This window comes from Fukomys damarensis, unplaced genomic scaffold, assembly GCF_012274545.1.
Source record: "Fukomys damarensis isolate Sample0158 unplaced genomic scaffold, DMR_v1.0_HiC HiC_scaffold_29, whole genome shotgun sequence".
NCBI classification, from domain to species: Eukaryota; Metazoa; Chordata; class Mammalia; order Rodentia; family Bathyergidae; genus Fukomys; species Fukomys damarensis.
In genome coordinates, this window is record NW_022900941.1 from 32,685,786 (window position 1) to 32,711,117 (window position 25,332).

General features: G+C 36.9%; 1 protein-coding gene across 2 annotated transcripts in view; it reads right to left on the minus strand.

Annotated features, from left to right (window-relative positions):
• Window positions 1–25,332, minus strand: part of Neb (nebulin) — a 224,331-nt gene that overhangs the window by 80,073 nt on the left and 118,926 nt on the right. For both annotated transcript variants that reach the window (XM_033757144.1, XM_033757143.1), the window contains 20 exons: window positions 23,862–23,969; window positions 22,468–22,779; window positions 21,251–21,454; window positions 20,539–20,643; window positions 19,211–19,318; window positions 16,796–17,107; window positions 14,752–14,955; window positions 13,398–13,502; window positions 13,150–13,257; window positions 12,452–12,763; window positions 11,590–11,793; window positions 10,250–10,354; window positions 8,853–8,960; window positions 6,947–7,258; window positions 5,898–6,101; window positions 4,622–4,726; window positions 4,282–4,389; window positions 3,503–3,814; window positions 1,221–1,424; window positions 787–891 (listed from right to left, as the gene is read on the minus strand). In XM_033757144.1, coding sequence (XP_033613035.1) covers window positions 787–891; window positions 1,221–1,424; window positions 3,503–3,814; window positions 4,282–4,389; window positions 4,622–4,726; window positions 5,898–6,101; window positions 6,947–7,258; window positions 8,853–8,960; window positions 10,250–10,354; window positions 11,590–11,793; window positions 12,452–12,763; window positions 13,150–13,257; window positions 13,398–13,502; window positions 14,752–14,955; window positions 16,796–17,107; window positions 19,211–19,318; window positions 20,539–20,643; window positions 21,251–21,454; window positions 22,468–22,779; window positions 23,862–23,969 — 3,645 coding nt within the window. The remainder of the gene's footprint in view (window positions 1–786; window positions 892–1,220; window positions 1,425–3,502; window positions 3,815–4,281; window positions 4,390–4,621; window positions 4,727–5,897; window positions 6,102–6,946; window positions 7,259–8,852; window positions 8,961–10,249; window positions 10,355–11,589; window positions 11,794–12,451; window positions 12,764–13,149; window positions 13,258–13,397; window positions 13,503–14,751; window positions 14,956–16,795; window positions 17,108–19,210; window positions 19,319–20,538; window positions 20,644–21,250; window positions 21,455–22,467; window positions 22,780–23,861; window positions 23,970–25,332) is intronic.

Genomic DNA, 25,332 nt, shown 5'->3' on the forward strand with positions numbered 1-25,332 from the left:
GATTTGGTCACATATCTTTTTAAACCTAACAAAACGAGCACATGGATTGATAGTATTAGGATTCTAAATATGGAACCCTCTTGGTATTCCCGAATGAGCCCAAGTAGTTTCTATCATATCATCTGAATGTACTTTTGAACTTCATTAGTTAACATTTTATTTAAGGTGTTTTTCTATTATTATTGGTCCATAGTTTTATTTGTAGAACTTTTAATAAGTTTTGTTAATTGTGATGGTTTTCCTTCTTTTATTATTATTAGACTCATGGTAGTTTATTTCTTAAGATTCTGAAAGAATTCCATGACATCATCAGAGGCATGTGACAGGAAAAAGAATATGTTTAGTAACTCTCTTAATTTCTTTCCATATGTTTTCTATATATTTCTGGGTTCAATCTAATAACTTAAAATTTCTTAGAATATTCCTAACAGATCCAGGTTTTAAAATTGGTTTGTGTATTTTCACAAAAGAATTATTATTTTCAGTTCATCTGAATCTATCATTAATTCCCCTTTCTTACTTATGCCTCTCTTTATTCTTCTTTGTCCTTACTTTCCTATACCTTCTTTTATGGTGACCTTGGCTCTCTGGTAAGTGGCCTAGCCAAGGGATTCAGAGCTATGGAATTGTTCTTTTCCTACTCCTGGCCAAGGGCTCATGGCAAGGAGACCTCCCAACTCCTAACCAAGTAGGTGATCCTCTCCCCCGACCTGGGAGGACTCCATGGCCATGTTATGGCACCAGCTGGCTAACTTTCCAAACAAAACGGAATGTTGTGGTACTTACATTGCTCACATTAAGAGCATTGGCTCGTGCAAGATTAATTTCTGGAGTATCTGGCATTATGTGGATTGAAGTTTTATCTTTGTCCCAAACTTCTCTGTACCTCGGCTATGGAAAGAACCAATAATAACAAAATCACTTCACAGTTTGAAATTTTGTAGTCTCAGTAGATAAGTTTTAACTTTTCGTTTGGATCTGATAAAAAACTATTTTCATATTAAGAATCTTTACAGTCTTTTCATATAAATTACTCAGACAATATGGAATCTATATTGTCTTTTATTAATACTTTGAGTCATTTGAAATCAATAAGCAAAAACAAAATAATGCTGTTGATGTTAAGGTTTTTTTGCATCAATATTATTTTTAGAAATTGAATATCAGTTTATTTTTATTTGTAATTCAAATTCAGTTTTCACAGGAATAAAATGACTTACAATGCTAATATTTTCAGCGTTTGATTTAGCAAGGACCACTTCAGGCGTGTCGACAATACTTGTGTACTTGAGTTTCATGGCAGGTGTCCGATAGACACTGTCAGATAGGATCTCCTGGGCATTTTTGACTCTCAGGACTTCAGGAGATCCTTCAGGCATCCAGCCAATGCCACGTAGCCACTCCAGGTCAGCCTTGTAGATGGCCTAGAAGGAAAGCAAAGTTACGTAGAAGCAGGATACTTTGTTTTTGGTGGTGGGTGTAAAATAAGGAAGCCGTTTTAATTTCCATAAGCAAAGTCTAAAGCTGACCACTGGCCTGGCAAACATAATTCCTCATATACACAGCAGCGTATTGTCTTGCTGTGCTTTCTGTGGCAGGGTACCCATGAGTGTTCTCAAAGACAGAATGATCTGGAAGCAGCTCTCCATATGTAGGGATGATTTGTGACTAATATTTAGACAATCATCGGACTGGCTAATAGGGACCTTCAAAGCAACAGCAACAGGCTCTCTAGTAAGTTCTCTACAGAGCAGCCAGACTGAACTTTTCAAAATGTGTAATTCAAATCTGATGTGACAACTTCCCTCTTATCCTGTGGTTTCCCACTGGCTCTAAGATACAGATCAAAATCCTTTACACAGAGTAGGAGATGGGTGGTCTGGCCCTCGTCCCTACCTGTTTTCCAGCCCCCTCTCACCATGCTTCCTTCAGCCCTATGTGTTCTGACACACCGCTGCAGTCTGTATCAGCCCCCTGTGTGTATGTTGAACATCCCTCAAGTGTCCCTCTCTACCTCCATTGCCCTCATCAGCACTTTCTCGGTGGAGCTATCCTGACTGCCCTTTTCATAGCACTACAGAATACTCTTCCACAACCTTCCTATTTTTTTACTGATACTCTTAAGTAGCAGCTCGCTCTCTGTTATCGATATATACTCCCTAAACTCAGGAATTAGGTCTTTTTTCTCCCTTTATTCACCTTTGTACCTTTAGCGCTAACACAATGCCGCAGTGTGTGACACTTATAAATAAATAATTTTTTTAGAATAAATAAGAATGTAGAGCTAGATATGGTGGCATGAGCCTATAGTCCAGGCCATTCAAGAGGCTGAAACAGAAGGATCACTTCAGTGAGAAGCTACTCTTGGCAACACAGTGAGAACCTGCCTCAATAAAAAAGAATTCGTCACTAGTCCACAATTTTGGTCTAAACTGAGCTTCCTTCCCCCCACCATTAAGTTTATTGGTAAATTTAAAGCAAACAATACAGTTCAACTGAGTTTTCTTTAATCTAATATAGCATGTCACTTTTAATAGGTACTTGCAAAATTTTGGTTATCTAAATCTGCTTTCCCACATATAGGTAAAAAGTTAAGCAGATAAAATTGTTCTATGTTAAACATCAGTTATTAATTTTATAAAAAGTCAGCATGTTGCTCAGAAATGTTATTTCATTTGTTAGTTATAGAATACAAATATCAGATAAAAGTAATAGTAAAAAGAGTGAAAATTATTGGAAAATATTTTAAGGGAGAATGATATATGTTTTACTGTTTAATATAATGGGTCTTCAAAATTCAGAAGAAGTAATTCAAATATTACACACAGATTGTAAAATACTTTTAAGAATTTTAAGAATGTCTAAATTTACTCATGTGGTTTGACTTAACGAAGATACTGCAGTTCACTAAAAACTGTCCACCACCTCTCTACCACCTGTGATTCAAGAGATGAGCATATTGGCCTATAACAACCTAATCTGTTTAAGAAAAAGAAAAGTATCTCTTGAAGTACAATCAGGTTCAAATAATTAAAAGAAAGTATTTATTCTACACAACAACTAAATAACTATGGAATCCATCATTTATTTCTAAGAGGTTGAATATGTATAAATATAAGTAAGTCTAAAAATTTTGGAGTAAATTAATGACACACCATGTCATGAAGAACATCTAGTTACTGGAAACAAGAGAGTTTAGAGCATGATACCAACCTTTGAAATTAATTTCAAGGAAGACAATCCTGTCCTTTAATATAAAGTTCAAGGACCATGAATTTCTTACAATTAATAAACTATAAATAACATACATGCCCAAAAACATATAGAAAAAAACTGGAAGCTTAACAATGAAAATGAAAACTTTCTGAGCAAATATGGCAGTAAGATAGGCAATAAATAAGTCTGGTTAAATACTAAAGGGAACCTCCTATATTGAGAGGTGTTTTCCAGGGCACTGGAAGGAGACAGCATGCCAAGCTTTCTTCCTGAGGGACAGACTTACATCACTTTGCAGGTCATAGGCTTTTCTGGCTTGGATCACATCATTCTGGTCAGGAAAGCAAGACCACTGGTGCAGGTACTGACGATAGTCCACATTACTTGCCAACGCCTGGCCTTCTTTGGCAGCATTGATGGACACCATGTCTGATGGAATGGAGATCTTGGCCTTGTGGTCATTGTAGGCCTTTTTGTACAGCCTGTCATTCTGCATCTTCAACACATTTGCTGCCCAAACTAACTTTGGATCTTCCTTGGCACTGGGACATCCAATATAGTGGCCTTTCTGCTTCTCATAAGTAATCTTGTATAGATACTGGTAGGTACAAACAGAAGGAAGAGTGGTTCCCAAACTCACTTTCTCTAATGATCCTATTAACAATAATTCTACTTCCTTTAGATCATTTTATATGATACACTGGTAATTATTTCTTAAAATATATAAAATGATCTCAGCAACCACCAGTAGTATGCATGGTACACTGTGAGTAATAACAGAATTCTCTGTGCTCATTAGGTCTCATGACTTCTAGTAAATTGGCTAATATTTAGAATATTTGGGAGAAAACAATTAAAATCAGTACTTAAATGTAAGAACTGTAGAAGCAAATGTACATGCAAGAGGCTTCTTGTTAGACAACTTCTGAAATTTGGGATTTTAAAATAATATATGAGAAATAATAAATGCATTCTATTTAAATATAAGTCCCGAATAATTAAGTTAAGCTACTTTTGTGTCTACTAGTTAGCGCTTGTTGAGGCAGGGCAAGGAAGAGCTCTTACATCACTGGCTATATCCCTGGAGGCCTTGGCATGCTGGATCCCAATGGCATCTAGTTGTATATCATAACCTGTCATTTTGACATCTTCCCAAGCTTGCTGATAGTGTTTCTGAAAATGGAGAATGCAATGCAATGAAGATGGCTAAGGAGTCTGCATTATATAAGCACACACACACACACACACACACACATCTATACAGCTACTCATCATAAGATTATAGATTAGAAATAAAAGGAATGGTAGAAAAATGTCTTTTGTCACATTTTCTTTTGAGTATGTAGAATAAAGGTTTTGTGTACACAGAGGGCACTGTGAACCCAATGAATGTACAGTGTCTTACATTGCTGATCTGGATAGCATTGAGTTTGGACTGCAACATCACAGGAGTGTCAGCTGGCACATTCACATTAGCCTTCTCTTTGTCCCAGGCATCACGATACAATGGCTGGCAAAAATGAAAGGCAATGCAGTGGTTGATTACTAAATCACATGAATAAAATTTTATTTATTTATTAAAATTAATTTCATTAGCACATTTTGGGATACACATAATGATAACATTCATCATAGGGAATTTGCACCTGTACATGATATATATTAATTCTTTTTTTTCCATTCCCCGCCCCTCCTTTTCAACCCCTCTCCCTCTTATTTATAAAAGCTTTGTTTCCATTTTTCCCTTCTGTTCTTTTTTTTTCCTTTTCCCTTCCTTTCTCCCTCTCCCCTCCCTAGTTCCTCTTCCCATTTAAACATTTTCTTCCTATTTCACAGTATCTATTATACACTTTGGTCCTTTATCCTTTCAGTTTTGCACACCAGAAAAATAATGCAATATTTTAAAATGTGCGTTCAATTTATTTCACTTAAGAGTATAGTCTCAAGGTGTATTCATTTACCTAGAAATGTCTCACGTTTATCCTTTATGCCAGAACAGTACTCCATTGTATAAAAAATACACATCTTCTTTATCCACATTAATAAAATTTTAAATGAAATTACAAGTTATCTTTGGATGTTCTCTAATACAAATGTTTATCACATTTTGTTTTCATTTTGTGTTTTTTTTAATTTAAAAGGTACTTCAAGAATACATTCATATGTGAAACAATGTAAATTTAAAATGATTCATTTATTTGGTAGTAAAATTATCATTTTCCATTCATTCATGTCTAGTTTTCTGATAGGCAAGTCCACCTTACAGATAACTGCTAATCCATACTGCTATTCAGAACTTTGCTCTGTTGGCCCAAATAAATGTTGTAGTTGCAAATGTTGAGATCGCCTGTGGACTTCTCAACCTATTTCATGATTGAATAGCCATAAAAAAGGTGACAATTGTGTGATAATGGAGTTAAGTGGGGGTCTTATTATGGTCTGAATTTCAAACTGTGATGTAAGTATAAATGAGAATCTAGATACACTTGTGTTGAACAAAGATGCATCAAAGCAAATGAAATACAGAGATAGCTAGTTGATTGACTATATTAAGATCTATGTGGACATAGCTTTGTTCAAGGTCTTAACACTGTGATATTGGCAGTTTGAAGTTAACATTTAGAATTCTTCTTGGTTGAGATTACTTCAATTTTTCTGACAATGTCACCAACCCAGCTTACCTCACTGATCTGTAGAGCATTGGTCTTTGCCAGGACCACTTCAGGTGTATCAACAATGCTGGTGAATTTGAGAGCCTCTGGTCTTATACGATACAGTCTTTCATTCAAAAGATTTTGAGCATTCTTCACTCTCAGAACATCCACAGAACCCTCTGTCAACCATCCGATACCCTTCATCCATTCCAAGTCTGATTTGTATACGTTCTACGTGGCAGAAAGGAACAAACAGTGGAGAAGAATCAAATTTGTCCACAGAGTTTGATGTTTGCTAACCACACACCATCTTTACTTAAAACAGCTGGGTGGCCAATCAATGTAATTCAAGGATGACATGAAATGTCGGTATTTGGGTTTTATGTTTCCAACACACATCTCCAGAAATTCACAATATCCTATGGGAATTGGACCAGGGATCACAAGTGGCATTTGGTGGAATGACAGACAGCAATGGTACATAATTTAGTTTTTAGATTAGATTGAGCTCCTGTGCTCACCATTTGAAGTCTGCCTTTCATGAGCCACTGGGAATAAGATCTGTAGGAATTTGAGAGAGAAATCCTTAGATGTACATGTAATAAGAAAAAATACATACTTCTTCTATATTTATCTTTCTGTGTGAGATAAATTTGAAATCAGTATTTCCTTATATTTATGCCTATTTTTGAAATGTAAACATTGATGATGAAAAAATAATGAATCACAACAGCTGGGACTGAAAACATCTAATTACATAGAATAAGAGACCGATTTTCATCTTGGTGAATAAGGTTCTGCCACCATAAGAATCTTTGTGAGGTAGAAAATATTTTAAAAATTCTATACTGCCATGAATTGTACAGAAGACTATATAAGGTTCTGTTAAGATTATCCTTTAAGGGCCGGAGGTTTAGCTCAGTGGTTCTGCCACCTGCCTCACAAGCACAGGGACCCAAGTTCAATCCCAAGTACCAAAAAAAAAAAAGATTATCATTTAAATTATACTTCTGGAGAATACACTGTGATTCAACATATGAACATCTCTCTAGAGTCTGATGACAGAAAATACGCACATCGCTCTGCAGTTCGTAGGCTTTCTTAGCCTGGATCACATCATTTTGATCTGGTAGGCATGTCCACTGGTGCAGATAATTGCGATAATCAATGTCGCTAACCAGGACCTGGCATTTCTTGGCTTGAACAATTGACATCATGTCCAAAGGTGTGTTGTAAATTCCTTTAGACTTCTCATAAGCTTTCTTGTACTCTCTGTCACTCTGGATCTTGGCAGCATGTATAGACCATACCAATTTAGGGTCATCTTGTAAGGTGCGGAAACCCACGTGGTGGCCTAGTTGCTTGCGGTAGCCTTCCTTGTATTTGTACTAAAGTTGTGAAAAACAGATAAAAAGACACAGAAAGATACATGATTTTTCTTTAAATGATTTCAGGACATTTCATGACCTTAATATAAATTAGCTCAACACTAGTTGTCTTTATATATTTCAGCTCACTTTAAGGAAATGACGACTGTTTTAGGTATTTTTTTTTTTTTTTTTTTAAGAAATGAGTAAATCAAGAAGAAAATAGTATGGAGAACAAAAATAATAAAAAACTAATAGCTAACATTTACTGAGCAATCACTCTATGCTATAAACTATTAGGAAAGCTTCAAATATGTTAGGGTTAATTCATATGAAACTGCGTTTTTCATTCAAAAATAGTTGAATAGCAGCAATTATAATCATAGTTCATTCTCATAGTGTGTGTATGAGGTAGGTACTATTGTTATCCCATGTTTCAGATGGAAGAAGTAAAGCATGGTGAAGATAACCAAGGTTGCCTAGCTACTGGAATTTTAGGCCAGATGGTCTCCCATGAGTATTGAAGGTACCACAAGTAGGAAAAATTCACAGGTATAGTGTTAGAAACAGAAAAGAAATATGTACATTTCGGGACAGAAAAGTAAAATCAGAAGACAGAAAACTGTCTGTGGACAAGAGTTTCCATCTGATGGGCATCTTAAGACTGGAGTAAGATGGTGTCTTTTTCTTTCCTATGTTTGGACAACATAGGAAAGTCTGGATGGACAGTGTAGAGAGAAAACTAGGATTGAAGAGGTCACTGCATACCAGTAATCGTTACTGGTTACTGATTATTACAGATCAAAATGAAGACTTACAAGAAGGAAACATCTGGATACATGAGATAAAAATAAAGAGGAGCCAGAAAAAGGAAAAAAAATGGCTTAAAGATTTTCAGCTAGGAGTAGGGGTAAGCTTGGCAGGATAATAATTTTGATGATTAATAAGTTGCAAAGTTAGTGTTAAATTGGGCCAGGAATGTAGCTCAGTGGCACAGCGCCTGCCTCACAAGCGCAAGGTCCTGAGTTGGATCCCAGTATCAAAAAAAAAAAAAAAAAAAAAAAAAAAAAAAGTTAAATGAACTTGAAAATATTACTAAAAATATTCCATGTAAGCTTTCACTATAAAGTGATATTTTATGTAAGGCATGAGTTCAGTCATAAGTCTTAACAGATATAAAACTGTATCTATATATATATATAGATGAAGCTGGGGAACAAAATGATATATTGATTATTGACTTTTTCAAATTTTTTCATAAGGATTCTTTGTGATATTTTATTTTTTACTGAGAAACAATGCAAACATTATTTACATACATCCTATTGGGGCTGTGTTTCTTTTCTTTTCTTTATTTTTTGTGGTACTGAGGATCAAACTCGGGTCCTTGTGCTTGTGAGGCAGGCAGCAGAACCACTGAGCTAAATCCCCGGTGGGTCTATGTTTCCAAGGAATCTTGATCCATACAATGTTATCTTATTTTCATATTTTTAAGTACAGAAAGACTTGAGCACAAGACAAAATGCAACTGTTGCACAGATTTAAAAATCAAAATTCTTGAAAAATAGTTGCCCTATTTGCTTCATAGAGGAAAAAGAAAATAACAGGAAGTTACCTCACTAGCAATTTCTCTGGAGGCTTTGGCGTGTTTGATTTCAATGGCGTCAGCTCTTAAGTCATAGCCTTTCTGCTTGGCTTCATCCCAGTCTTTCTGGTACAGTTTCTATTGTGGGAAAGCATGGGTTTGCTTATAAGAATTGAGAACAAGCAAATATATTCAAGGTAGTCATAATATAAATCATGATCCATAATGTTAAGAAGGAAACATACAGAAAAAATTCATTTCTGAGTTCTTTTTATTATTGGCTCTTTATAAAGTATAGAATACTTTAGATTACAATTTTAAACTAATATAACTATTAATTTTTGAATATTTATATTCATCACAATATGGTGTACATTTAAAAATATTTCACTACACAGCACACAGAAACTAAGAATCTATGATAAAGCCATAGATCCTTCATCAAGGTACAAGAGAAAATCTGAGATTTTTCCTAATTTTGATCTTTGACCAACCATGGTTTTTTGTTAAAGGAATGTAACACAGAGCCAGACAGGCGTGGTGGCGCACGCCTATAATCCTAGCACTCGGGAGGCTGAGGCAGGAGGATAGCTGTGAGTTCAAGACCAGCCTGAGCTACATAGTGAGTTCCAGGTCAGTCTCACTACATAGTGAGACCCTGTCTCAAAAACCAAAAAAAAAAAAAAAAAAAAAAAAAAAAAAAAAAAGGAATGTAACACAGGTATCATGTATATCACTCTATTATTTGAATATAATTAAAATTGTCTTTTGTCTTTTATATGGCTTCCTTTTCAAGAAAGTCCTTAGTCAATCAAAAGACCAAAATAAAACAGAACAAACAAACAAGGGACAGGATGAAAGCCAGAGGAGTTTCATTAGGGTTTCATTACTCCCAGGTCATAAAGAAGGAACTGAGCCATAGACATTGGATTCAGGGAGGGAGATGACTTCAAAGTTGTAAGGAAGCTCGGCATGGTGGCATTTGTTGGTGATTCCAGCATCTCAGGAAGCTGAGGCAGGAGGATTGCAAACTGTAAATCAGATTTGCAACATAGCAAGATCCTGTCTCAAAATAAAATAAAAAAAGGTCTGGGGATATAGCTCAGTAATAGAGCATTTGCTTAGTATACAATATGAGATCCTGGGTTCAATTCCTAGTGTTGAAAAAAAAAAAGGTTGGAAGGAAAACGCCAAAGGATTCTCATCTCCCAACTTCCATAGTCTAGGCGCTTAGGTGTATGTCTTTGCTAACATTTGAAAGAAAAAACATTTCTATGGATTTGCTTTGGGAATGATAGCTAAAAAAAGCATAACACAAAAAACCATGAACATTTCTAAGGTAACGTGTCCACTGTCCCATACTCCTAACTCTGGCAGATACTGACAAGTACGGTCCCATTCAGGCACTACATCTTTATGTCTCTTACATTGCTGATTTGCAAGGCATTGATATGGGCCTGCAGCATGACTGGAGTATCTGAAGGGATGGAGATGTTGGTTTTATCTTTGTTCCAGGCTTCTTGATACAGCTTCTGTAGAGAGAAGGAAATTGTAACTTTAATTCAGTGATAGAGAATGACTATTTGAAACATTAAGCCTTAGCAATTGCTGTATCTGGAAAAAAATTCCCTATATATGCTTATTAATTTGGTTAGCCAATGGCGCACAGATATTTGGTTAAACATTATTCTGAATGTTTCTGTTAAGTTACTTTTCAGATGCAATTAACACTTACATCATAGTCATAAAGCAAAGTACTCCCCAAAGTGGGAGCACAACATCAAATCAGTTGAAAACCCTAATCCCTGACCTCTCCAAGCCAAGAAAGAATTCTGCTAGCAGGCAGATTTTGAGTTTGAAGCTCTTCCCTTGGTTTCTGCTGGCCGACCTTGCAGATTTTTTACTTACCAGGCTGAGCAATTACATGAATCAATTCCTTCAAATCTCAGTCTCTCTCCCTCTCCCTCTTTCTATTTATATATACAGTATGACTAAGACATACAATGAATGTATACATTTAAAAGAATTTATTACAGCAAAACACACACTGCCTTTGATGAACACTCTCATCTCCTTGCTTCGAACATGCTTATCTCATCCTTCCTGCCACTATCTGAAGCAGTTGTGGAAGTCCGCTTTTGTGAGTGTTGCACAGTTGTGACTGCCTCGTGATTGGAATAGATTCAAAACAGTTACCATTTATGGTCATTTTGACTTTGTGGAAGAGCTAGAAGTTGAAGTGTCAGATGCAGTGATAAGGTGGACGAGGACATATAGTACCATTTTTACAAGCCTACCTTTCCATTGGTTGGTGCTCAGTAGCAGCAACTACTGATCACACCTTGGAAAGACACTCACGAGAGACTTTCAGAACTGCTTCAGAAAGTGGCAAGAAGGATGTGATGAAGAGGACTAACTGCAGTGTGTCTTTGTTTTTTGGAGACAGGGTCTCACTATGTAGTTGAGACTGACCTGGAACTGACTCTGTAGCCCAGGCTGGTCTCAAACTCACAGTGATCCTCCTGCCTCAGCCTCCCGAGTGCTGGGATTGCAGGTGTGCACCAGCATGCCCAGCTGCAATGTGTCTTTTACTATAATGAATTTTTAATAATTTAAACATTCACTGTATTTTTGATCATTTGTACATTCTAATGAATCTGTTTTTCTAAGAAATCCACACCCATACAACGTTATAACATTTATTATGAGTATTATGTCACATATCATATCCAGGAAAACAAAAGCTTGTTAGGCAGCTAGTCCTTACTTCACTCATTTGCAGAGAGTTGGCTTTGGCCAGGACAATTTCCGGAGTGTCCACAATGCAGGTGAATTTCAAGGCTTCTCGTGGGGTCTTGTACAGCCTTTCATTCACCAGATCCTGAGCATTCTTGACTCTGGTCATTTCTACAGAGCCTTCTGGCATCCAGCCAATGCCACGCAGCCATTCTAGGTCTGCTTTGTACACATTCTGCAAGGGTGTTAGAAAAAAGCGTTGCTCCACATGTTAGGTATCTTATTCCTAAACTGCAAAATAAAGTGCTTGGGGTTGAAGGGATAATAAGTATTGAAGATAGTAAGACAGTAAGACCTAAGATCTTATATGACTTGAAATTTTTAATATTGATGGCAAAAGTAATTTGTAGAAGCATAATTATTTATATTAGCTATGAGTAACAATAAATAACATTAATAATGAATACCATATGATTATTTGATATTCCAAAAAATTACATACTTGCAAAAAATTTAGAGAAATTTTGTTGAATTTCAGTCCATTTTAATCTTGTAATAACTGAACCAATGAAATAGTGTGCAGTGTTTTAGATCTAGCAAAGCAATGGCAGTTATTTTTAAAACTTACATGTTTTATATTCTCAGTGCTAGAAATTACAAATGACATAAAGAAAACAGTTTGGAATCAAGGCCAGGAAGTAAAGGACACGACCTCAGTAGGGCTCTTCATCTCTGTATTTTGCTTCCTGTGATATAACTCTAAATATGGCTTTGTACTGAATAAAGTGAATAGTGTCCCCCCATCTGGGTTATGCAGATATATGGGTATGCCCTCAAAGGAACTGATTGGAAAATGAACATATCTATGCCTTTCCACCATTCATGGTACATACATTACTCTGCAGATCATAGGCCTTCTTTGCTTGGATAACATCATTTTGGTCAGGTAAGCACGTCCAGTGATGCAGGTAGTTGCGATAATCAATATCACTGACCAAAGTCTGACATTTCTTGGCCAGCAAGATTCCCAACATGTCCACTGGGCTACTGAACTTGGTCTTCCACTTCTGGAATTCCTTCTTGTATTCCCTGTCACTGTGGATCTTCCCTGCATGTATGGCACACATAATCCTAGGATCATCTTCAATGCTTTGAGCTCCGATGTGGTGGCCTTTCTGTTTCTCATATGCTTCCTTGTATTTATACTAAAATGACAGAAATATAGGCTTAGATATACAGTTTTAGGGTGATGCTCGTGCTGACAATTACAAGCAACAATTTCATACCTCAAACGTTTTAACCTTTCTGAACAAATGTGTATGTATATATATATATATATATATATATATATGAGTCTCTTTATATATATTCATATTATCATAAAAATGACTATAATTATATCCTTCATTGGTGGGGACCTTTCCTTACAGCAACTCTAATTAAAAAACTGTATTTTATTCTCTGTGATAACCAAGGGAAAATTCTTGCAAGGTAGGAAGCAAGGCTGGGGAGTACATGAGGAAGCAACTGCAAGTGTGGCTCATCAGTTTGCTTAACACTGTGGAGACCAAGGGAGTAGACAAGCACTTACATCACTGGCAATATCCCTGGAGGCCTTGGCGCTTTTGATGGAAATAGCATCTTGTCTCAGATCATAGTCCTTCATCTTTGACTCGTCCCATCCTTTGGTATAAAGTTTCTAAGCAGAGGATAGAACACAATAGAAAACAAAATTGTTTTAGAAAATTTAGTAGGCCAGCGCCAAAGAAGGAATTTTCAAAGTGGAAGAAACATTTTAATGACTTCTAGCAAAGCTTAAACAACCAGAAAGTCTCTTACTTGACTAATGTTGGCAGAATTGCTCTTGGCCAGCAGAATTTCTGGAGTGTCTGGCATCACGTGGATAGAGGTTTTGTCAGCATCCCAAGCTTCTGTGTACAAATGCTATGGAGGGTAGGGAGGAATAAACTCCTTTATTAAAGCCATCCATGTTGGCAGTTATTTTCAAATTTAACTCACATTTAATTATAAAACAGTTCCTTTTAGGGTTACTTGGAGGAGAGAGAAGCAAAAGGGGAGTGGAGAATAAAACAAGGCAATATTCAAACAGCTATACAATATTTTCATAGCTAATATGAAGCAATATGATGGTCTAATTATTAATTTATTTCATCCAGTGAGTCACAAAATTACTCTTGGGATGTCTAAAGATGGAGCTTGATTACAGTAGAAATCTCTAGCAGTCAATCTCAAGTTCAAATTATTTCCAAGCCAAGTGATCTTGAGAAAGATATATAACTCCTCACGTTCCTCATTTCTAAATGGGTGATAATCATATCTTTTGTATTGAATATTTTTAATTACTGTAATATGTAAAATACCTGAGCCATAGGAAGTCTTTTGTGCTTTTTTGAAGGATTTGTTTTCTATTGTTGTTACCTTTGTGATGATTGTTGGTGAGAATGATATTATATATACCAAACTCTGGAGTTTGCTATCTGAGAGCAGATATTTGCTATTCTGCCTTAGCAATCAATTTCACTACCTGAATGATATGAAGATTTTTGGGTAGAGGTGGGAGAATTCAGTTCAGTTCAGTCTACGGTGTGAACAGTAAGAGCCTACTCACTGCCTAAAGGATAAGCAGATGGATAGAATTCTGATGGAAAAAAAGTGATCATTTATTTGTGTAATAAAACTGAAAGCAACAAGAGCAGCTTTCCTTCAGATTTGGATTTCCACAGCCTAAGAGAGCAAATCAGAGTCCTATTGTGAGCTATGAAATTCTACTGCCATGAAATGCTGTGTGTCGTGTGGACAGAGAAAAACTAACAGACTGGGTAGGCTCTGTATAAAGAAGGAAATGCTGATATCTCAGGGTGGGGCTGATGGCTCAGGAGGGTGTGTGTGTGTGCGTGCATGCGTGTGTGTGTGTGTGTGTGTGTTAGTTTGTGTTACTCTAGGGATCAGGTGCCAGGCTATGTTTTCACTTGCACAGGGAGAATTAGAGGCCTGTGTTGAGAAGAGAACAAACAGCCAACGACAATTCAAGCAGATGCTCTGCGGCAGGCCTGCAGGAGGATCAGGCGCATCCCATTTCCTTTCTGTGGAGACCTGTCAGAGTAGTTTTCACTTTACAAGATGAGCCCATGGCAGGTATGCCTCTGACAATGAGAAACAGCTGAGGACTCACCTTGCTTATTGTGAGGGTGTTGTTCTTTGCCAGGACAATTTCTGGGGTGTCTGCAATGCACGTGAATTTGAGCTGGTCTGCAGGCTGACGGTACTTCCTGTCACTCAGGATTTCTCCAGCTCTCTTAACCTTCTCAACCTCCACAGAGCCAATGGGAACCCATCCAATGCCTCTCAGCCACTCAAGGTCCGCCTTGTAAATAGCCTGAAAATGAAATAATGTCGAATATTTATAGACATTACCTATTCATTCTGATCTTAACACATACTGAAACTTATTTATATAAATTTCAAGGAAGGTAGAATGGTGGGTCAAATACCTTATCTGTGAGGGAAGACAGTACTTGCTATTTTAAAGGCCCACAAAAATCTATCTAATAATATGTGATTTCAGTGATACAAAACCACTTGGAGGGAATTACTGCCTGTCTCCTATTTATTCTCTGATTTGACTGCCCAAGCCTCTGTGCATGGGAGTAACACTGTCTTAGAATGTGGTGCCTCCCTTATTGAGCAGTGGCCTTCACAACCACTCATGTGTTTTATACAAGGGATGTACACTACCACTTGGCCACCTGTGAATTAATGTTTTCCGGAGACAAGAAAAATGGCATCTTTATTCATATGATTGTAAGTCAAAGAACTCATATCTTCTTACTCTTATTTATCTCATGTCCCTTTTCTTGTCTTAAAATTTAAGTAAAAATGATAATTTTTATCTTTTCATTTTTTCCTTGAATTTAAATAATTAGCTATAGAATTTTTCTTGTAAGCAAGGGTAACAATTCTTTTTATTTTTATGACTTTTTGAAATTAAAAAAAATTCTACCGCTTGTCATTCTTCCAAAAGTTACTGCTTAGTCAGAGCCTGATTAAAGTAGGAGCTACAGTACCAATAAGGTATTTGTGTCCACAAACAACAATCTACTGGCTGAAAGAAACAAAACAAAGAAATAAAAATGTGCCCAACAGCCAGGCACAGTGGTGCCACCTGTAACCTCAGCACTCTGAGAGCCTGAGGCAGGAGGGTTGCTAATTTGAGCCCAGCACAGACAACTTAGAGATTTAGAGACCCTGTTGAACTAGAGCTGTAGAGCTCAGTACAAAGAACATGGATTCAGTCTTCAGAAGAGCAAAAGAGCACCTAACAAATTTCTGAGTAGCAGTTGTTTTTTAATTCCTAGAAAAATTATCAAAATACGTATAATTCATTTCTAAACTATCATTCACAAGTTGTAATAGATACTTCCTATAAGTTAAGAAATAGAAGTCAGTAAATGATGACATCAATTCATTTGAAAAATCAGCTTGCTTTAAACCAGAAATCCTTAACCTGACACCAGAGAACTTAGAAATGGGAGCGCATCCTTTGCTTATTAACTATCAACTGAAATATGGCTTTTCGTTAAGTAAAAGTATAGGCAATAGATCATAGTTGTAGTAACACTAAATGTGACTTTGTAAGCAACACATGACTTCTTTTTGGTACCAGGGATCAAACTCAGGACCTTGTGTTTGTGAGGCAGGCGTGGTGCCACTGAGCTAAATTCCCAGCCTGACACATATGACTTTGTAAGCAATAGACATCACAAGTATTTCATGTATTGTTAGTTTTTGCATATATCTTAAGATATTTATGTCCATTACTTCTTTGAAAATTAGTCATCATACTGCATACCTAGTTATTATACTTGTGGTTGCCATTATTTAATGTTAATTAAAAGCATGTATATTATTATAGTATTACATCACAGATTTGACAACATTTTCACAATCGTATGTCAATGATTTCTTTTCTTTTTTTTTTTTTTGGTACCAGGGATTGAACTCGGGTCCTTGCGCTTGCAAGGCAGGCCACCGAACCACTGAGCTAAATCTCCGGCCCCCAATGGTTTCTTTTAATGCTAACTTATTTACTTCATGACACTGTCCTGGGAAAGTGTTCATAGGTTTTATCACTCTTCCAAAAGATTCCATGACAAAAAATTTAAAATCCCCGTTTTAAGGCCTTCAAACAGCTAACTGGAGAATGTTAACCCACTCACATCACTCTGCAGGTCATAAGCTTTCCGAGCCTGAATGACATCATTCTGATCTGGCAGGCACGTCCACTCATGTAGCGGATGCTTGTAGTCTATGTCGCTTACGAGGATCTGGCACTTCTTGGCCAGCACCACCCCCAGCATGTCCACTGGGCTGCTGAACTTGGTCTTCCACTTCTCAAAGTCCTTCTTGTACTCCCTGTCACTCTGGATCTTGGCCGCATGGATGGACCACATCATCTTGGGGTCATCCTCAATGTTCCGTGCTCCAATATGGTGGCCAAGCTGTTTGCGGTAGCCTTCCTTGTACTTGTACTGAAGAAAGAAAAGGAATGGGAGTCTAATTAGAAGGACACACACTATTTGTTTTTAATTTTCCCCACTACTGTCATGAAGGAGAAAAGTGAATGCCAACAACATCTTGTGAAACAGAAGCCTGAAGATCATATTACAAGTAGGTGACAGGATTGAGACTACAGAGCTTCTTGGCCCAAAATTATTTTCCCTTTCTTAAACTACATTGCCTAGCATACATCTGATTCCTGAACAAGTAAAAGTAAAACATCTATGCAATCTAGTGGAGCATCCACTTAAAGACATGGTCATTGTTTCTAAAAACGTTTGACATTAAGACTACTTTAAAATATTTCCCTTGTTATTAGATTTCCTCCCCGTCACCCCAGTCCTGGGGATTTAACCCAGGGCCTTCACAATGAGCTAAATTCCCAGCCTTTTTTAAATTTTTTATGTTGAAACAACTTTCACTAAATCACCCAAGCATCGGACTCAAATTTTCAATCCTCCTGCCTCTATCTCTCAGAGTTCTGGAATTACAGGTATGTACCACCATACCCAGCTCTCTGTGGTTAGAATTTTTAATGAATTCCCCAATTAAGGATATGTGTTACATTTAGGTAGAGTTTAATGTGTCACAAGGAAATAACCTCACTCAGCATCACCGAACTTTATACAGGGAAGAGTCGTTCCTTTGGGTTAAGATTCTATCTACTTTTAAAACTCAAGAACAGTCAGCCAGGGATTTAGCTCAGTGGTTCTGCCACCTGCCTTGCAAGCACAAGGACCCAAGTTTGATTCCCGGTACCAAAATAAAACTCAAGAACAATAAGACACGCATGTGTAAATACTGAATAGTTTCTCTGGTATGAAAAACTAAAAGTGTAAATAATATTCAAATGGTATAACTGAGAGTGTGAAATATGAAGAAAAGGGCTAAAGGTGTAGGGGAAGTGGGAAGGGTAGGGGAAAGGAAATAAGGGACATGAAAAATTACGAGAAAAGGTAAAAATGGAAACAAAGTTTTTGTAAATAGGGGAGGGTGGAAAGGGTAAAGGGAGGGCAGAGGTATGGGAAAAACTGAGAACCAAGATCTAACATGTAAAGGTACAAGATCCCAATTATGAATGTAACTGTACTGTATACTTAAAAAGTACCAATAAACTGAACGAAAAAGAAAATAAAAACCCTCAAGAACAACATTAAATCATGGTTCTTTTACCATGATGCAGTCAATAACATGGGATTCTCCAGTGACAGTGGGAAAACGGTTTGATAACAGAAGGCATGAAGCAGAATTCTGAGGCAGGGGATCCGTATAGAAGTCTGGATTTGTGTCCTTAGGAAACCGGGTACACATTTCTGACACGGACACCCTCAGGAGGTCTTTCTCATGTGAGGAAAAGTAGAGACGAGGCAAGCGGGTGCTAAGAAAGATCTTTAGTTACTTCAGTTTGCTCTTGTGTCCTGTAAGGGACCTCTTAGTAAGAGAAACTCTGATAGTTACAAAGGATAAAACACATCCATTATCTTGTCTTCCAGATTTAGTAAAAAAGACTTCCCATTTGTATTAGTTGATTTAGCTGTGGTATCAATGTGTTTAATCTCATAAACATGTGGGCTAGACAGTGCTCAAAATAAATTCTGAAGCTCAAAAATAAAGCAGGTTTGCTGCTGTTGTTGTTTTTTTGAAACACGGTCTATGTAAATTCAGGTTGTCCTTGAACTCGCTGTGCAGTCCAGGCTGGCCTCAAACTCATAATCCTCCTGCTTCTACCTTCTAAATGTTGATATTTCAGGCTTGTGCCACCATGCCCAGCTAAAAGATTTATTTTTTAAGACATGTATTTATATTTGACTGGTTAACAGGTATTATGGACATAACATTTAATGCCTTCCTTTCTTCTTTTTCTTTTAAAAGGTGAAAGATTTATGTGATCTGAAGAGAAACCAGAGTATTCTTCCTTTTCTTTTAAAAAAATTTACAACTTTGTATATGAGGGAATCACTAAAAGGAATTGAGACTTATAGGGATAACTAAAGTTCTGGTGAGAAAAACTCAGATAACTTCCATTTGTCAGTACCTTTGGGTAAGAAAGGCTTCTTTCAAAAATATCAACTTACATCACTGGCAATGTCTCTTGAAGCCTTGGCAGCTTGGATTGGAATAGCGTCCAGGCGCAAGTCATAGCCCTCCTTCTTGGACTCTTCCAAAGCAAGTTTATAGAGTTTCTGTGGAAAAGAGAGTCATTAGTCATCACTCCTTTCATAAAAATTGAAATTGGTTTGTGCTTGTTGTTGCTGTTAAATTTTCCCCAGCCTCAAACTACTGACACATGTTTGCAAAATCAAGAATTCAGGTGGGTTTCTAAGTAATTATGCCTCATGGTGCTCACTGATGTTAAAGCATGTGTTCTAAATTTTCAGATTTTGTTGACTAGTAAATTTCAAGAATTTGGAGGAAATCGGTATTTCATTGAAAAATTTTTATTTTGCCAAACAAGCACATGTAAAAAGTAACTATTTACCATTGCCACCATACCATAAAAAGAAAGTCCATCTTAAAGCTAAAGAAGGAAAAGAACAAGAAAGGTGTTAAAAATGGAATATATTTGATTTCATAAAAAACATAGTGAATTGTCCTTATTTTTTCTCACTTTGCTGTGAACTATCATCAAGGACCATGGGTTCTGGGCTCATTTCTCTTATGAAAAGATTGTTTCTAATAAAAGGGATTACAAAGTGCTTGAAACAACACTGAATTATACCAGCACACACTGAAGCAGCAAAATAATACCAGGCATAATAACTACTGAGTTATAATTTCATGCCTGTCCATTAGAGTGGTTGAATAAAATATAGTTGGACCTCAGTATACAGGAGGGATTTGTTCCAGGAATCTCTTCCCTGACCCAGTACCAAAATTCTTTGAGGCTGAAGCCCCCCTACCTCAAATGGCACAGATTTGTATATAACCTATGTGCTTTCTCCTATGTACTTTATCTCTAGATTACATATAATATTTAATGCAATGTAAATACTACATAAGTAGTTGTTATACGCTATGGCGTGGAGAATAATTGTAAGAAAAATGCCTATCTATATTAGGTACCGATGTAATTATTAAATAAAACCTTTTTGATCCATGGTGGATTGACTCTGCAGATGTGGAACCCACAGATATGGAGGGCCAGATGTGAAGGCCCACAGGGGAAGGCTCTAAGTATGCAGTTACTACCAGGATAGCTTTCCATCTGCACTCCCCTGTGAGCCTGTAACAGAACACTGGGCTCCTCTGTGGACTCAGCACATGGCCCAAAAACTGAATGGAGAGAGAACTCTTTTCCTGACACTATCTGCATAATGAATTAGTCAAGACATCTCCTGGAGGAAACAGTTGCAGCAGTGTGCTTTCGCCCTTCTATTCATTGCAAGAGGGACAGTTTACTCACGTCACTGTAGTTTATTCGGTTGAGTTTGGCTAGCATGATTTCTGGTGTGTCAGGCATGACGTGGATTGTTTTCTTGTCATTTTCCCAGGCTTCAATATATAAGCGCTATTAAGAAATGAAAAAAACCTCTGTCGGTGTTCACAGGCATTTTTCCTTTTGATTATATGCCAGTCATTTCTATTGTATATAATGTAGAAATAAATTATTAAATCTCTATAAATTCCTTTTATTTCCAGTATTGGAGATTGAACCCAGGGTCTCTAAGTTGAGTTACCTCCTCAGCCTTTATTCATTTTTCATTTTGAGACACAAGTTATTTTAAATTGTTATCTCACTAAGTTATCTTCAGTTGCCCAGGTTGGGCAGTCTTTCAATCTTTCTCTCTCAGACCCCCAGAATCATGGAACTACAGATGTGGGCCACCATGCTTGGTTCACCTTTTATTAAAATCCTTCAAAAATTTAATTCTTTAATTGTTAAAGAATTATGGATTCATGGCAGCACCACTGAGCTAAATCCCGGCCCACAGCATAGTATTTTTAACACAGGTTTAATATTTTGAAGTAGCACTAAGTAACTTGGTATTATGGTAGAAAAATCATTTTAAGAAGGTATCATAAATCTTACAGTAATTATTGAAATGTAATAATGAGTACCCTTCCCCTGTTCCATGATAACTTCTGATAGCTAACAGTAAGGACTGAAGACTCACCTTATTCATGTTTATCGCATTATTCTTCGCCAACACCTGCTCTGGAGAGTCGGTAACACTGGTGAACTTTAGTGCATCTGGACGCTGGCGGTAGATATTATCACTCAGTATCTCTGTGGCTCTTTTGGCTTTAAGAACTTCCACGGAACCTATTGGTACCCAGCCAATGCCTTTCATCCACTCAAGGTCTGACTTATAAATATTCTGAAGATCAGCAGATAAAAAATGTATTCGTTAGTGTTTCAGATTTACAGTAAAAAAATGGGTCATACTAGAGGAATAAAAAGTTCTGATGAATAGATAAAGGTCCCAGCACAGTCAATCACTTGCACGTATTATTGAATCCCAAGTGTATTTTTTTTCCTCAGCTCATTTTTTGGCACAAAAGATTATACAAATAATGATGAAAAACATTCTTAAAAAGACATGGTCTTGGGGTGGGGATTTGGCTCAGTGGTTCCACCACCTGCCTCGCAAACGCAAGGTCCCAAACTCAATCCCTGGGGTACAAAAAAAAAAGACATGGTCTTCCTTTGAGAGTATTATAAAATGTTTACCCCAAAGCAGGGCTTCTTTAGGCTTTGAAAATGAGCTCTAACATCTCCAAATACAACCACACACTCAGACCAGTGGTGTATGAGTATTGCAAACACAAAACTCCTGTCTTCCGTTCCAACTTCAAAAGCTACAAAATATCAAATGTGTTAAAGAAACCTAATATAAAGATATTAGATATTTACCTACTCATTTAATTTACTCTCAATAAGATATGCTTAATAAGAGATGATTGATTTTGCAAAATACAAGAATATTGTAGAATTTTCTTGTCAGCAAATGTAAAATGTGAATATTTATTAAAATAATTTAGTACAGTACACTTTTCTTCCCAGTCTCTCCACACTACTCTCTTCAGCCTAAAATTGATAGTGATCAATTTCTGAGGCCCCAGTTTCATCTGATTCAAACAAAGGCAACTCCGAGCACTAGGAAGATACATATCAGCATAGAATTGATAATATTTATTTCTTCTTTTATGTATAACTTTTGGAGAAGAAAAATCATAAAACAAATTGTAGTACTTGCAATGGGGAACTCCTTTCAGATATCAACTGTATCTTGTTTGAAATGTACAGATTTCAGTACACAGACACAATCACAACCCATGGCCACATTCCCGATCTGCTTTTAACATGCAGACCCAATGCCAGGATACTCACATCACTCTGGAGGTCATAGGCTTTTCGTGCCTGAATAACATCGTTCTGGTCAGGCAGGCAGGTCCACTCGTGCAGAAGATGTTTGTAATCCACGTCACTGACCAAGGTTTGACACTTCTTGGCTAAAACAATACCCAACATGTCCACTGGGCTGCTGTACCGTGTCTTGTACTTCTCAAATTCTTTCTTGTACTCGCGGTCACTCTGCATTTTGGCGACGTGTACGCACCACATCATCTTGGGGTCATCATGTATCGCTCGGGCACCAATGTGGTGACCCAACTGCTTACGGTAGCCTTCTTTGTATTTGTACTGAAATAGAGAACCCAGTTCATATGGAGGAGGTAATGAGGGCTGTTCCCTGATGCTCTTTCCGGGTGGGGGCTACTGTTCTGTGAAATCTTTCAGAAATGGGGTTTTCTTTAACATGACACTGCAATTTTACACATAGGGTAGGCTTTCTCCTGAAGAGAATGTTGTGTCATTGGCGCCTACCTCTCCACAAAACTCTACAACAGTTCCTTTATACCTATCAAAGGGAGAGCCCACTGATGGTGACAAGGAATGACAGCACCTCAGAAGTCATGTGAACAAGCCTACCTGACAGTGCTCCTAGGCAAGTGTTCACATGGTTCATCACAATCTTTTTCGGAGGAATGTGAGAAATAGTTTCCCTTCGACAAATAATGCAGTTAGGGTAGTTTAAAAAAGGGGCACGTTTTGCTATTTAATGTATAGAGGTTCAGTTTTGCAAAATGAAAATGTTATGGAGATTGGATGCACAATATGAATAGGATGAACACTATCGATTGTATACTTGAAAACAGTTAAGATGGTACGTTTTACATATTTTTTTTACCATGAAAATATTAAAAAATGGATAATTTTTCTACTTCTGGATAAATTTTTCAGATGGCTACAAATCTGATGTCACTTTTGAGGGTAAGGAAATACTGATTCGGTGGACCTCACAGCAAGGAGACTTTTAGGCTTTCTGTTACCGAATGCCTGCCCCCGCTTCCTGTGTGATGAACTCAGTTAAGCCTAATTCTTTTCTGTCATCTTTGCCTTGAGTGTATCCCAAGGAGAACTCATGAGGTTTTAGGAGTATCTAAATACATGCCCATCTGACTTTATGTGACATATTCATTTCTACTAAGCAAAGACCAATAGACAAGAGGGAGAGAAAACACATCCCATAGTAGATTTTTGACAGTATGATGATACTACGATCTAGGTTATTCCTCCTGTCTCAGCCTAAATTTATGTTTGTCCAGTGGAGGTGATTAAGGTGCACAATGACTGGGGACTTCTGGCACTATTCCAGTAATGTGATTCCCTGAGAATGTGGTTGGCCTGAGGGTAACCAATCCGAGGACTAGATCAGCTCTTACATCACTGGCAATATCCCGAGAGGCCTTGGCAGCCACAATGGGGATGGCATCACTTCGTAAGTCATAGCCTTCTTTCTTGGCTTCTTCCATGGCCTGGCGATAGAGGCTCTGAGGAAAAAAGTAGTAGCTGTTAGGCATAGAACTCACATTCAATCTAAAACTACATTTTTGTCAAAGGCAGGCTACATTTTGATATAGAAGTTTGCTGGTACATAAGAACCACTTCTTACTTTCTATTTTTCTAAACTATCAAATTAAATAGAAATTTCATATTCAGCAAGTTTTAAAATCATAACTCACTATACAAATCCTTACACATTTTATACTTTAAATCAATATTTCTAAATGTGTTTAGATTGTTCAGAACTTGCTTTTTTCATGAGACAACTTAGAAATACTTATTTATTTAACTCCAAATTTGACTTAGGAACAATTCTACTATTAGCCATTGCAATCACATACTAATATATAACACTATCAGTAAGGGAATATGTCCACAATCAAAATAGCATTGAAATAAGAGTCAACTGCTATTTCTGAATTTCCCTGTCAATATTTATTTGCTTGCTTTTATTGGTATTGATTGCTAGAAATTGCAGATGTGAGATGGCAAGTACCAAAGATTTATGAGTTAAAATAACTAAGATGATAAAAATTTATTTGTTTCTTCCTTTGAATTGAGAGCTACCACCTACAGACACACACAGAAAGGCAAAGTGCAGATGTTCCATGGAGCGCAGCTTGGGAAACATGTATCAGACAAAGCATCTATTGCAATAGTGATTAGCTTTCTCCTTTTATCAGCCTTTTTTAGTCTTTGTTTCTTTGTTTATAAGAATTTTAACCAATTCTGTACTCAATTAAAATGTCATGAAACTTAAAACAATTGCGAATGTTGGTATTTCATAAGTCAAAACAAAATATACATTTTGGCAATTTTTAAACATAAGAAGTAAAAATGTATTGTCCTTTTATTGAGATTGTTGTGACTTACTGGAGCTCATGTACCTTGATTGAAAATGATTTTGGTGATGGGGGGCACTAATTAATTAAATTGTTTATTTGAAAGATTTGTCTCTCTTCAGTGCTAGGGATTGAACCTAGGACCTTTTCACTGAAGTATATCCCCAACCATGTGTTTGTTTGTTGCTTATAGTAATAGAGGTAGAACCCAGGGCCTTTGCACTAAGATAAATCCTCAGACCTTTTTAAAATTTTGAGACAGGGTCTTACTAAATCACTAAATACTCCAGGTGGGGCTTGATCTTGCAAACCTCCTGTCTTAGCCTTCCACAGTGCTGGGATTACAGGCCATCATGCCTGTCCAGAGTTGTTTAAATGCTTCAAATTGGTGTCACAGTAATTACTGGGCCAGGAATTCTCTTTTCTTCTTTTACAAGTAAAATCTTTACATATAATTACATTTATTCAAAAGATTTTAATGTATTTTTTAATCTTTTAAAATGTATAT